At 37.7% G+C, this 15,448-nt stretch overlaps 1 protein-coding gene across 2 annotated transcripts in view; it reads right to left on the bottom strand.

Moving 5' to 3' along the window:
* Window positions 1–15,448, bottom strand: part of SLC25A21 (solute carrier family 25 member 21) — a 523,645-nt gene that overhangs the window by 33,148 nt on the left and 475,049 nt on the right. For both annotated transcript variants that reach the window (XM_059055660.2, XM_067030681.1), the window contains exon 7: window positions 6,327–6,491. In XM_059055660.2, coding sequence (XP_058911643.1) covers window positions 6,327–6,491 — 165 coding nt within the window. The remainder of the gene's footprint in view (window positions 1–6,326; window positions 6,492–15,448) is intronic.

Below are 15,448 nucleotides of genomic sequence, written 5' to 3'. Positions count from 1 at the left end.
ATTAATATATTTTCTTGGGAACCCAGTAGGATTTTTCTGTTTTTGTGTACTCTATTCCTTGCCTTAATAAAGGCAATGACCCCAAGGAAAACTAACAAACCAGGATCCCAGAACAAAATCCTAAATGTTGAGAAGTCAGGACAAGGACACACTGAGATGCTTTGATGTGGGGGTCGGCAGATGATCAAGAAGAAGTCTTTGAACCTTGTTTATTTCATGAGATTCCACCTCTGGACTTCTATAAATGAAATTTTCCCGTGCCTGTTTAGTTCCACTTATGTGATATGTTTGTTGGACATGCCCCTCAGTTAAATCATTTAAGGGGAATCAACTGCCTTAAACATGCCTAAAACATTCTGGCCCAGCTACCTGCTGCAGCCTCCACTGCCTCCTGTGCTCCCTCCCCCCCTGCCCCGTTCACCATACACCAGCTACCCTTGTTCTTTATCTTCTCCAAGGTTCCCCAAGCCTCCTTCTGCTTCTGTGTGCACTCACACATCCTGTTCTCTCTGGTGTCTGCTCATCCTCTTCATCTTGGCCTGGCTAAGCCTCATCCTTGAGCTCCAGCCTAAACATCTTTTTTAAAGGAAAGCCTTTCCTATATCCCCACCATGCCCTGCTGTGGGTCTAATTAGGGTCTTTGGTTAAAACTTCCCACAGCTTCACAGTTTTCTTTCATGGCACTTATCACAATTGCCAGGATTCAGTTCCCTGTGTAATGACTTGTTTATTGTCTGTCTCCTCGACTAGACTGTAAACCCCATTAAGGCAGGAGCAGTGCTGACACTTAGCGAGATGGTGCCCGACCTATGACAGATGTGCCATGAACACTTCTGGAATGAATAAATAGAAGGCACCCACTAAGAATCTAAAGCCACTTGCACCTCATTTCCATCCACTTGGGTGGTACCTGACTGGAAACTTTTGGCCTGAAGTTTATTTAAGAAAGTGCCTGAACCCCTGTCTCTTCCCTCAGCCCTCCCCCATGCCCTCCTCTCCTGAAACACACACACACACACCCCAGGGAGTCTGTGAAAACTGCCAGTGAAAGATACCACTTTTTACCGCAGCATCTTGTTACATGTCCCAGAATTTTACAGATAATATGTACTTGTTGTTTTACCCCAGTGGTTACCAGAAAGGAGACTTGTTCTTAATGAAACTTTAATGCTCTTGCCCTTCCCATTACCGGATGATTGGTAAGACTAATGATCAAGTAAGAGAGAATCAGAAAAATAAATGGTCATAAATTAAATCCTACTATGATCTAATTCTACTGAGATTCTTCTTTTCAAAATATAAACAGTTCTGTCTAAGTTCTCCACTGGAACCCAAAGGTGCATTTTTCATTCAGCCCAGTGCACACCTTAGGGAAGGATAGAGCTCTAAATCATGAAACTAACATATTTCCACATTTCTTCTGATAAACTGAAGTGCATCTGGCACCACCCTCAAGACTTTCTACAGAATTTACAAAACAAAGATAATATTAAAAATCAAAAGTAAAAGAAAAACATTTGTGTTTCTAAAAGGCAATCTTTTATGGATATTACCTTAGGAGAAAATAAAATGTTTGACTTAATACCGTCTGTAGTAAAATGACCACAGGGACAGGTCTAAATGGTTTATTAAGTAAGAAGGATTGAACCTATGAAAAATTGTTCTCTCCTAGAATATTTCTAACCCACACATGTGATTTATATCATGGCAGAATTCAACACAAAAGGCCTATTGTTTTTGGCAAAATAACCTGCAAACATGCTTAATTAGGATGCAAAGTGAAAGCACAGTTTAATACTGTTGACAGCCATGAACTTCAGACATAAATTTCTACTATTATTATTTTACTTATGGAAATATAGGAAAAGCAGTAAATATGGAACTAGAAGACAAAGTTATCAAAGAGATGTAACATTTAAATCTTACCATTCCCATTTGTGTGTCAACATCACAAATAAAATGCTCTCAACACACTACTTTGGAATGGAAATGAAAGAAATCGGTTTTGCAATCAAAGCTTACCTTCATCGATATTTGAAAAAGATGTCAGCATTTAAGTTAATCAATATCTATTTCTAGAAGGCTTTACTTTAAGAAGTGATGGCCTCTTTCTGGGGAGAAGGGATAATTCTTTATACTGACATTCCATTCCTTTTACTGCAAGATGAAAATGAATGCCACCATTAAATGAATTCCATGGTCAGTTAATATTCAAAGCAAACTTTTCTATTGTAACCAATTATTCACCATTCTATAGGAATATTTAGATTCTAAAAATAAGTCTGCAAGTGTATAACACAGTACCATTTTCAAAGTGGTAATGCCCAGCTCTTCCAGGGTCATGTCTCATAATTCTTTGTTTCTATGGACCAGAGACTAAGGATGTGAAAAGGGAAGACCAGGTTCCAGGTCTGAATGAGGCAAAAGCAGAATCTGGTTACACTGTCTGGACATTGTAGCCAGTTCACTTATTTAAATTTTAGTAATCATTTATGACAATTTATGTGTGACCAAAGACAAGGTAAGATGTAGAGTTAAAGCATTACATGGTATAGCAGAAAGAGTTCTGGCCTCTGGTTCTTTCCTTCCCTCTGCTGTATACCTTCAGATAAATTATGTCAGTAACTTTCAGCTCTGGGCCTTTACTTCCTGTTTTTCTTTCCTATCTGAAAATGACAATTATTGTGACAAGGATCAGGCAAAATCATGAAGTCTACAAAAATGGTTTTAATAGTACAAAATGGCACAGAAGGTCAGGATATTTCTGTGAAGCTTGAAAAATGTATCTACCAGAGATCACCAATCTGAAGAGTTAAAGTTAAAAACTTCAGGGTGGGTATCTGACCTGAGTTATCTGAACTTACTGTTTCAAGTTCTTATTTTACCTCTGTAGACATAGTCTTAGAGTTGAGTAAAGTGTTAAAAAGTTAACTAGGTATTCTATTTTATAAGATTCTATTAAAATTTCCACAGATTTATTTCCTATTATAAAATTAATACATGCTTCTTCTAGAAGCTTCCAACAGCTCAGAATGCTATAAAGAAAAAGACTTTCCCTCCACTGCTCCCTGCTTTTTCCTGCTCTCCCCACCGCTCCACACAAACACACATGCATAGGACTCTCCATTTCCACTCCTCAGACATGATCATTATGGACAGTTTCTTGTAAAATTAAATACTTTGAAAATGGAAAACACTGGTAGACAATTTATCAATTTAAAAAATGTTAAATTAAAGAAAAATCTAGAATTATCCCATGCCAGTCAGAGTTGGTGAAATCTCAAATTCCCTTGGGACAACAGAATGACCAATTGCTGGGTGAGGGAATTGAAACAATAACCCTGTAAACAAACTGGAGTGTACTGGCTAGAGCCAGCCTAGAGCAAAGATGGAAAAAAGCCTTCAAGGAACACCACCTCCTCCTCGTGGTTAACAACTTGATGACGTTCTTCAACATGTTTTAATGATTATCATATCTTCCTCTTCACAAAGGACTGATTTATTATGGTTTAAATTTAAAGAATACCGGTTTCCCAGTTTTGAATCAGGCTTAGATTACAGAACACATAAGATCAATGACTTTGTTCTAGGCAAAAAACCCCTGAAAGCAAAACCCACAACTAACCCCACAGCGTTCATTTAAGTGCAGAAGGAACAGTCCTGGGAAAAGTTCTTCACACAGTTCTAGACGCTAACTGCTTCCACCACCCTCCGTGCCATCTCTACTCCTCCTCCATACCTGTCATCAGCACCTCCACACTTAACATTTCCATGGCACCTTAAATGCACAAACAACTTCACGTATTATTTATCTTAATCCTCAAAACCATTTTGTCAGGTAGAAAGGACAATCTTAGCTTTTCAATTTACAAATTAAAAAAACGGAAGCTCAGAGCAGTAAAGTGATTGGCCCATGATCATTACCCAGTAAAAGTATGTTCTCCTGGGTATACTACTGCTGTCTAGATGTCTATCTCCATTTCAGAGCTCTCCTCTCAAGATCCCACATGCAATCACTGATTCAACATCTGCACTTCAGAGTCCAAATATGGTTAAACTCAGTTTTCCAGGCTCAGCCCATAATATTCTCCCCCAAACTTGTTCATTCTAAATGAATGGCACCATTATCCTTTCAGTTGTTCAAGCCCCAAACCTAGGCACCATTCCTCCCCACTACCCCTTTTATCAACATGCACGTAGACTTGATCACCACATCCTATAGATTTTGCCTTCTAAACATTTCTCAAATCTGTCCACTTTCCCTTGTCTTCACCATGAACACTGAAGTCCAAGACCCCAGCATTGCACATAACAATCATTCCCATGTTACACTCTGTCTTTTGCACACCACCCCCATTCCACCCATTCTCCATGCTGCAGCCAGAGTGATCAGGTAATTCCTCGGCTTAAAATCTTTTGTTGGCTTCCCAGTGTTCTTCAGATAAACAGAAGAATCCTTAGCGTGGCCTATAAGGGCCAATATAATCTGACGTAAGCTGGCAAGATAAGCGAGCTCTTTCCATAATTTCAGAATACTACAATGTCTCTTAAGTAATAAATAAAGATTTAAGCTTCTGTTTTTTTCATAATGCATAACATTTAAAACTTAAGTGTATTGATTAATTGTAGAATGAAGTTTGCATTCGTGGATTTTTTAAAGCATTAGTAACATGATCATATATAAATCTTATTGATCTTTCTGAAATTCTTCTTTAAATATAACCAAGTTCATATTATTGTAATAACATATGCATTAAAATACATGCACAAATCCAATAAAATATATATTATTTATATAATGTTTGTAAATTATATCATTCATTTCACTGTGTGTAATTTCTATCTGCTGCAAGCCTTTGGATAGCTGGAGAAATAGAGGCATGGACATTTCTCCCATGTTGTATGAATCACTCATCTCAGAGTTTAAAAAACGTCAGCTTCATGGGTGTGTGACTTGTGCAGTTGCCCAGAGCCTGCACTTAGAGGAGCCCCATGCTTGGTTTATTGCTCTACAGCTGCTGTCTTGAAATTCTTAATTTTTGAACATTTTCATTTCGCCCAAGGCTCCAAAGATTATTAATCTGTTCCTGCTAAAAACATTTTTTTAATGTATGTAGAGTTGAACTCTCTCATGTCATCCACGACCAAAGTGTTTATTGTACTCTACTTCTGTATTTCAAGAACTCAGCAGGAGAAGTGCTCTGAGGACCACCAGAGTCAGAACTGTCAGTCAGTGGGGGGATCTATATATTCTGTGGCCATTCATAGATTTCAGACCAACAAAACATGAGGTTATACTCAAAAGGTGAGGTTTCTAAATAGAGTGAAACCTGGTTAACAATTTTGGCGAGTGAGGCAATGTCAACAGATGGTTAATGGGGAAACATGCCTTGGATTTAGCTGTCACTTGAGATAAGTACTGGCCTAGATTACAGGGGATAGCTTGCAAAAGGCAACTGTAACCAACATTACCTTATAGAATCAGGTGATAGCCATATTAGAAATATTTTTATTCTTTATAAAAAGTTCTTCAATACTTTTGTACTAAGCAAAATGAAGAACTGAACCCCTGTGGGAAACTGCCTGCATGTGAAAAATGTTTCCCCAGCTGGTGCTTTCAGAATTGCAATTTTGATTGCAGGCAAGCAGTATGACGGTGGGAGAAAATTCTGTGATGCTCTAGTAAAAGATGCTCATTTTAAAACACATCCTGTGTTACTTTTATCTTGTCAAAGTTGAAAGGCTGCTGACATCTGTAAGTTACCATTAAAAAGTATTATTATTATTTTATATCAAAAGTGAATGATCCTAGAAGAGTTGATTTACTACTTACCCTAATTAACTTAGGTGAATTTAAAAATTACTATCTAGGTAAAATTTAAATTTTAGGCTGATAATTTTCCCTCATGAACTCAAAATTTATTTACACTGTGAAAATTTCAACTTTCTTGACAAAGTTATGCTTCTGAAGTAAAAAATTAAGTAATAACAGCTTCTAGAAATTTCTATTAGTGATAAATGTGAAGCATTCAGGTGTAATGGTGCATTCTTCAAGAAGATGAGTTTTGGTGTCAGACTTGGGTTCAAGGCTCTGCTTTGTTCTTTATTATGTGACTCTGAGCAATTTACTTGATCTTTCTAAGCCTTTGTTTCTGAATTCAAAATAGGGATCACAACACTCAATAAACAAGGTTGATGTGGGGATCAATTTAGATAACAGACCTAAGAGTTCAGCACAGTGACTTGGAAGGATAAATACTCTACAAGTGCAGCTATTATTATTGATAGGATTTTTCCTCCAGGATTTTAATCGATTAAACACTTACCTTATTGACAGGAATAATGTTTTTGACATTGTAGTAGAAGCCAAAATAAACCATGTTGAAAACTCCGTGACGTCCCAAAGTTGCTGTAAATCCTTTGTTGAGGCCCTGGAGTCCCAAGCCTTCCTTCTTAATGATGTGTCTTGCATAACTCATGGTGGATGGTTGCTGCACGAGAGAGGAGAAAGGTCATCTTTGGGACCATGAAACAGAATAAATTACTGTTTCAACTTCCCTTCAAGTCCAAAATTATTAGGGACTTATTTTTCCCCAAAGATGAATAATCATGCTTAGATTCATGCTTTTTAAAATTAGGAAACCCCAAAAGTAAACAAAATTGCATGCATAACAACAGGCCTTAGAGGGAAGATTGTTGGCAAAGAAAAAATATCTTTGATGGAATTAGTGAAACTAATGTGATATAATAATTAACATCATTTTCAACATGTCAGTAGTTGCATCCAATTCTGTATCATCCACACTAATTGAGGAGATTAACCATATAGATAAACTAGTAATCCATGCTGATAATCCATAACTGTGCATAATCCAAAAGGAATGTATATTTGGCACCTGAATATTTACCTTTCTAATTATGTTTTTCTAAAGCGAATGTTACAATTAGTCCTGATTCCATTGCCTCAATAGTTTAAACTGGCGTTAGGCTAGAAATCGGCTGTGGATAAATAGCAGTTGATTGTAGACTTCCTCAAGAAAGTGGGCAATCAGTGTGTGTAACACTTGCTGTGATAAATGATAAATCAATGGTGTTGAGAGTACTGGGTTACCTTTAATTTACTTCTTTCCAGCCCTTTGATTGATTACCAAGGTTGAAATACCTTGTCTGCTGGAATCCAGTCAGTGCTACTTTTGGAACTTGCTAAAGAAATCACTGTATTTTGCCCTGAGTTTTATAATTCATTACAGTACAATTACAACAATTCATGTGGGTTTTTAAATAAGGTTGAGTGACTGTTTCCTTTTCGGAGGTACAGCACAAAGGATCTCTCTCCCTCTTAAATTCTGAATACTGAATAGTAAATAAGGGGAAACGTTCAGCATTTAATTTTTTTTTCCCATAAGGCAAGCACTGACATGACGCTTGTTTGAAATTTCACTGGAGCAGGTTGCTGGAGTGATCATGGCAGTCTGATGCACTCACTGACTAAAAATGTTTTCTTACCATGTGCAATTAAGGCTGTGTCAGCAGAACAGAACAGAACAAATCCAATCAAGGCTTTTCATCCAACTTTGTAGCTATGTAATTAACCTGATACATTTAAATGAGCTTGTTCAGAGAGTAAACCCTATAGCTTTTACTGATAAATGTTTTAAAAACTCTAGCTACAATTCTACACTCAAAGTCATCTTTTCATTTAAGAGGATTAATTACAATAAATTACATTAATCCCAAGAAAACCCCTTTTTTGTGACATGAAAAAAACACATGAGAACGTACCTTAAAACAATAAAAGACATTTCATATTGGAAAGCCAAAAATTCTCAGAAGGTTAAAGTTCACTCTCTCTGCTACAAAATGGGATTTTTTTTGTTTGTGTTATGGCACATTGACTATCAACCCCAGTTATTTATTTTGGTTTTCAAAAGAGACTTGAGGACAAGTTGAGCAGAAGTTCATTTCTGTTGGAAAGACTCTGAAAGTGCTGAGCAAACTCCTAGGCACTGCTCTCTTGCTGTGAGGAAGGCAGCCTTGAGGGCAGAGGCAAGGAAAGGAGGCAGCTCTCCTGGGGATGAAAGAAACTAGGCAGAAGTGAGGCTGCCTGGGTCCAGACTGACCAACACCAGTCCTCCCTGCTTCTAGCCCAAGCTTTCTCTCCATCCTCACCCACTCTGAAGCCCCGAGGACAGGAGAGATGGGGAGGTCAGAGGCCATCTAGATTCTTCAGCAACAGAGGAACCAATGGCTTTGAATGAAAGTTCAGATTAACATGGCTTTCCCTAAATAAAACAGGTATAAAGATGTGTCTATCATTTAAAAATCTAGTGTGCTAAATCATCAAAATTTAAAGAGAGGACTTCTATTAGATCTTTTTTAAAATTAATTTTTATTGGAGTACAGTTGATTTACAATGTCGTGTTAGTTTCTGCTGTACAGCAAAGTGAATCAGTTATACATATACATATATCCCCTCTTTTTAATATTCTTTTCCCATATGTCATTACAGAGTATTGAGTAGAGTTCCCTGTGCTATATAGTAGGTTCTTATTAGATATCTATTTTATATATAGTAGTGTGTATATGTCAATCCAAATAGCATTTACTGATGGCCCATTGCCTGATTTCTACCAGCTTGGATGTTAGGTAGGTATGAAGAAATGTAACACATGGATTTTGACTCAAGTGCCTTGTTGAGTTTGAACTCAGCTGTGAATAATTAAGCAAATCAGGGGGTAGTACAGTAGTTAGAAATAGGGGGTCAGAGCCAGACAGTCCCAAGCTTTGAATCCCAGCAATACCGCTTGCTAGCTTAAGCAGGTATTTATCCTCTGATTTATCCTCACTTTACTCATCTGTAAAATAAGGATAATAATAGAATCTTCCTCATAGGATTGTTGTTGTGATGATAAATAAGTCAATGAACTTTGCCCTATGTAAGCATTTACTATACATTAGCTGTTAATAATAATGGCAATTATGAGGATAATAAAACTAGTTATAATAGTAAAATAACAGGCAATTTCTTTGGTAGTTGAAGGCAATGACAATCAAAAGGTGGAGGCTGATTTGAGGGGGAGGGAGGACATGCATAACTAGCCTCTTCCTGCTCATTCCTTTTGGCTGTGGTTTCCTTTTCCCAGAGCCCCGGACCCTTGTGACATGATCCTTCCTACAGAAATGCATCCAGAGTGCAGGATCGTAGGTCTGCTTTTTCTGGGAGCCAACCATATCCAACTCCTAGGCTAGAGCTCTCCTAGGTCATCACCCCAGGGCTTTCCTCTCAGGAGCAGTAGATCCTATAAAATGGTCTCTTCCCTACTGCTTGGTAAACATCCTCGGTAAGAACTCTTCACTTGACAGGTCTATGGACTGTAGAAGCAAGGCCACCATGCGGGAGCAAAGGTTGGGAAAGGAAAAGCACACTAACCAGGCCTCCACCTGACACAGTTTATTTATACCCTAGAGAGCATATACATGCATGTTACCAGGTACCTGGAACACAGGAAGTGCTCATCAATGTTAGTCATTATCATAGATACTTGGTACGTTATATATATCATCTTACTTAATCCTCTGAACAAGTGTGTGGGATGGGTATTATCTTTATCCCCATTTGACAGATGAGGAAACTAAAGTTAAGTTACTTGCTCAATATCACAGAGTTAGTGGAAGGTCCAGAGTTCAAACTGAGGCCCCTCAGACTCAAAGTTCATACTTTTATACTCTGCATGGTTCTGCCATCCTATCATATCTGATTGCCTCTCTCAACAACCTTTAATGTGGACAGCAGGTATATTATCCTCATTTTACAGGTGAGGAAACCAAGGATTAAGTATATTCCTAAGGCAAAAGTACTGGAAAATGGCTTAAGCAGAATTCTACATCTCATCCAGTGGTGCTCTCATGCTTGTTAACTCATTCTTGTTATACACATGCTGTAAGATTTTCAGAGTTTGATAATCCAACTGATACAGGCAACAGATAAATACAAATATATTTTTCTGGCAACTTGGGGCCTTGAGACAAAGAAAAACCTAAACTCTAATTTCCGTAAGAATTAGAAGTGTCCTTTTTGCTTCATTCAGAGACATTGTATCACAGACATGTAAGCAACTATTTAATTAGAAAGGCAAAACATGACTTCCACTAGGAAAATACAGAATCATTTTGACTAGATCTCTGTAAACACAAGTTTTACTAAACTTATTTGATTACTGGGCTTCCATTTCAAAATGAAATGGTGATGAATAGCATCATCAGCCAAATGATTCCAATGCTATCCAACCCAGCAGGTCACCCACAAATTCAGTTTCCTTTCAATATTTAGATTCATTCCAATTTTCATATTTAGTTACCAGCTGTGGGCCAAATTCCATTCTAACTTTCCTAGATATACCTTTCATTGACTGCACCAGAGCTGCAAGCATGGAAGAATAAGTGGGTCGGAGTGGAGCTAATATTGCGATATCACACTGCTCTCCACGTTGATTTAGAAAAATCTTCAGTTCACTGGTACCTGCCAGAAGTATTTCCATTGGAAGGTACTCAAAGTCTACTTTAACTCTGATGTCAGCTATTGCCAGTTGTTAATTCTGGGAACTCCATGTTCTTTTATGCATTCATTTATTCAACAAACACCTATTGAGTCCTACTAGGTGCCATGCACTGTTAACTTTCTAGTACGGTACTTTGTTCATATTCAAGAAACATAAAAATAGTTTTGCTTTGCTTTTTATTTGGAGAGATATACTGAAAAATTTTATATCTACTCATGAGAATATTCTATAATGATTATGAAACATGAAATCGAATTTCTGTAATTGATGAAGCCACTATGGAAAACAGTATGGATGTTCCTCAAAAAAATAAAAATAGAACTACCATATGACCCAGCAATTCCACTCCTGGGCATATATCCAAAAAAAATGAAAAAAGATTTAAAAGATACATGCACTCTAATGTTCATAGCAGCACTATTTATAATAGCCAAGATATGGAAGCAATCCGTGTCCATCAACAGACTAATGGATAAAGAAGATGTGGTATACAATGAGAAATCACCTCACGCCTGTCAGAATGGCTAACATCAAAAAAACCCCCACAAATAACAAATGTTGGAGAGGATGTAGAGAAAAAGGAACACTCATAAACTGTTGGTGGGAATATAAATTGGTGCAGCCACTATGGAAAACAATATGGATGTTTCTCAAAAAACGAAAAATTGAACTACCATACGACCTAGCAATTCCACAGCTGGGTATATATCTGAGAAAGACAAAAACACTGATTCGAACAGATACATGCACCCCATGTACATAGCAGCATTACTTAGAATTGCCAAGATATGGAAGCAACCTAAGTGTCCATCAACAGATGAATGCATAAAGAAGATGTGGTGTATATACACGATGGAATAATACTCATCCATAAAAAAAGAATGAAAACTGATATCATTTATATGTGAAATCTAAAAAATAAAGCAAAATAGTGAATATAGCAAAAAAGAAACAGACCTGTACAGAGAACAATCTAGTGGTTACCAACGGGGAGAGGGAAGCAGGGAGGGGCAAGATAGAGGTAGGGGATTAAGAAGTACAAGCTATTATGTATAAAGTAAATAAGCTACAAGGATATATAGTACAACACAGGGAATCTAGTCAACATTTTATAATAATTATAAATGGAGTATAACCTTTAAAAATTGTGAATCACTATGTTGTATACCTGTACTTTATACTGTACATCAACTATACCTCAATTAAAACAAAATGATGTGCTATATATACACAATGGAATGTTACTCAGCCATAAAAAAGAATGACATTCTGCCATTTGCAGCCATGTGGATGGACCTAGAAATTATCATGCTTAGTGAACTAATCAGACGGAGAAAGACAAATACTGTATGATATTACTTGTATGTGGAATTTACAAAATAATACAAATGCATGTGTATAACAGAAACAGATTCACAGATATAGGGAACAAACAAGTGGGTACCAGTGGGGAGAGGGAAGGGGGAGGGGTGCATTAGGGGTATGGGATTAAGAGATACAAAGTACTGTGTATAAAATACATAAGCAGCAAGGATATATTGTACAGTACAGGGAATTATAGGTGTTATCTTGTAATAACTTTTAATGGAATATAAACTGTGAAAATACTAAATCTCAATGCTGCCTACCTAAAACATAATATTATAAATCAACACACTTCAATAAAAAATTCTTTTAAAAATTAAAAGTCCTTAAGAGGCTTAAATAAAAGAGAAGATCCATTGCCTACATAATGCTCCCAGGCACCACTCTGGGACACTGATTCCTTACTCTCTGAGAGCCCAGAATTACCAACAAATCACCCAGATGATTTATGGCAGCCTCAGTTATTTTTTCTGGAGTTCTTCCATCCAACTACTGACCATAGCTGGCTCTGATTACCTTGTGAGATCATGGACAGAGGTTTTAGGCATCGTTCCTTGGGTAAATAGCTATCAGAGCATGGCCGGTAGGCACAAGCGTAGGGTGTGTGTCAGTGGATTTCCTTCCTCTTTAAAGCGAGGGAAGAGCTCTAGGCACACCATGTCCAAAGACAGCACGCTCCACATGCATCCCTTTACTTGCTTCCCATGGCAAGGGGAACTCGGGTGCATTTTAGAGCCAATGGAATAAGGTGTTGCACTGGATTTCATCACATGGCTGGAAAGCAAACCGGATGAGACCTTTATACGGTGAAGTGAGTGTCCATATCTGGGCCTAAGAAAAATACTGCTTTGTTAAGAGGATATCCAGTTGCTACACTTAGGTAGGAAAATACCCTTGCTCATTAGGAGATACATCACTTAAGCTCTTCATTCCTCAAAGTCTTGAAGCATTTTCATAAATTTGAAAAAAGAAGAAAGCTTTTCCTTTTATTTGAGAACAAAATGTAACTGAAAGAAGAGGAATTGGGCTCAAAATTCCACAGTTACACATCTCTTTTAGTTTAGGTATTTCACTAATTTGTCGTTGCAGTTTATTTTACTACGGCATGATTAGGGACAAGAAGACATCCAAAATATAATTATATTCTTTCTAGAATTTACATTTGATGAGCAGGCCTATTTTTAAACAATCTGTGAGTGGAAAATAATTTGCTTTAAACAAACTCTTCCAGATGCTGAGCCACAAAGCTATGTCAACACCAAGTTGCTGTCCAATAACCGCCTGGAGGAACACGGGGCCTCGGGGTGACGGGACCAGACGCTGACCCTGTGCTTTGTCCCCGCACTGCTGGCAGAGCAGGAGGGAAGGTGACTGCGCTGTGGACACAGGGGTGACTACTCAGAGGGGACTGGCAACATGGAAGGAGCCTTTGCTTCTTCATGGTTCCAGAAACACAACAATTTTCCCTTAAGCGTCTTCATTACCCACTTCCCTTTATCCCAGTGAAAACAGTGTGGTTTCTAGAAAGAGACCTCTATGTTAATGCTCAGTTCCTTAGAGCTAATAACTGCATTAGGTTTTATTTCCCCTATCCATAACATAGAGATAGAGCCACTGACCTTATAGGGATAATGGGAGGATTAGGTATCAGGTGCGTGTGAGCACTGTAAAAGGTGGAAGGAGACAGAGCAGTTACCAGAGTGATGCGATTGCAGGGCCGTAGTGGCAGCAAGCACCAATTATTTTTTCTTTACATAGCCCTGTATTACCTGATTTGTGAAAACAATTACTTTTGTAATTTACAAAAACTATATAACTTAAAAAAATCAAATAAAGGAAAAAAACATGTAAGGCCTCTTGCACAGTATCTGGCCTATAGTGGATGTTCTGTAAATGGTAGCTATTATCATTACTTCAAAGTCTCAATTCTGAAAGCAAAAATCTAGGGTTTCTGGCACAGCTGAGTGGAAGACTGAAGTCTATTTTCTGTAAATGATAATAGAGAGGCAACTTGGCTGCTGCCTTAGGTACTGTTGAAAGGTAACTATAGGAATGGATTCATACACATAATTCACTTTTCTGCCTATAAGAATCACAGACTGCAAAGAAATAATTTAGGTACTGAACAGCTTCCAGGCAGGATTTCACATGGTAATGCAGGAAAAATTTGAACTTAACTCAATACGTCATCATGAATGTTGACATGCCCTTGAAGCTAGCTTCTCACCCGTTCTGAAAACAGAGCCACACATTCCCTCTCTATATAACTCAACTTCTCTTCTGGAAAGAGAGGATCGCAAAGTACAGTCCTATTCACTTTGTGTTGTCTCTACATAATATGACTAAGTTTAAGCATCTGTTAATTGCCTATGGAGAAAATAATCACTAAGCTTTGTGATACTGTACATGATCTAACTGGTCTCTATTAGATTATTAAGCTCCCGGGATAGAGTGTGTAGAGCCATATTTAGTGGTGTTATCCAATACAAGAATTAAACCCTGAACTAATTTTTAAAAAATCCCTATCTTTAAAGATTCTACCATCGACAATACATTTGCTATCAGTTCATTGATCCTTAAGTTTTAATCATAGAGCATAGGTGGAAGGCTATTCCCTTCTTGGGCTGAACATCTTTAAAAACTAAATAGAGGTGAAACAGGCTTTTGCAATTTCCTAAAAGTTTAGTTTCATATTTGGGGGTGAGAATGATTATGTTCATATGTAACACAGATAAAATGACAGCGTAGAAGGATAATCTGTGCCCCATCCACACATCAGAGGCAAATCCTATAGACCTCAAGGGAAGGAAAACATAACCCGTTAGCCAAATAATAACTTTGAAGTAGATTTCAAAGTGGAGAGAAAAACTGGGAAACAATTCATACAAGATTTTGCTCCTGGAGAGAAATTCACATTTTCCAGGCTAGCAGAGAGCATGCCAGCAAAACACCACTTGGCTTAGCATAATTGATAGGGGACTTCTCATTCTTATAAGTGTACAGAAAGAAAACGATGCACCTAGTTAGAAGGGAGCAGGGTTTTATAAGGACAACAAGCTACAAAGTCACACTTTTGGTAAGACTGGGTATACACACCATCTCCAATGGAGAAATCCTTGGGCAAGCCTAGTCCTAAGCCAAAAAGAATACAAACCAGAACAACACTTTGCTTGGGTTTAGTTTGAAGGATGGGGGGAAATTTGGATCTATCCTGATTTTATCTGAACATGTTTTTATACCCACTGAACCAAACCAGAGCATGACAAAGCTGTGATTACTTTGCTCCCCACAGAAAGTCAAGCATATTTAAATTAGAGACCGGTTTTCTTTATTCACTGTGAATTTTAAGATGCTGGCCAAGATTCTGGTATTGGAATTGAAGGAAGTGTGGTAGGGATTATAGTCTTTGACTGATATGGTGGTAATTTTAAAAGCGGAGGCAAGACAAGTACACCTATTGAAATACTTTATACAGAAGCTGGAAGGATATAAGGGAAGTATCAATAACCAAATTAACCACAATT

This window comes from Kogia breviceps, chromosome 3 (genome assembly GCF_026419965.1).
Source record: "Kogia breviceps isolate mKogBre1 chromosome 3, mKogBre1 haplotype 1, whole genome shotgun sequence".
NCBI classification, from domain to species: domain Eukaryota; kingdom Metazoa; phylum Chordata; class Mammalia; order Artiodactyla; family Physeteridae; genus Kogia; species Kogia breviceps.
Note: the sequence above shows the minus strand (reverse complement) of the source record. Positions and strands in the feature narration are given on the sequence as shown.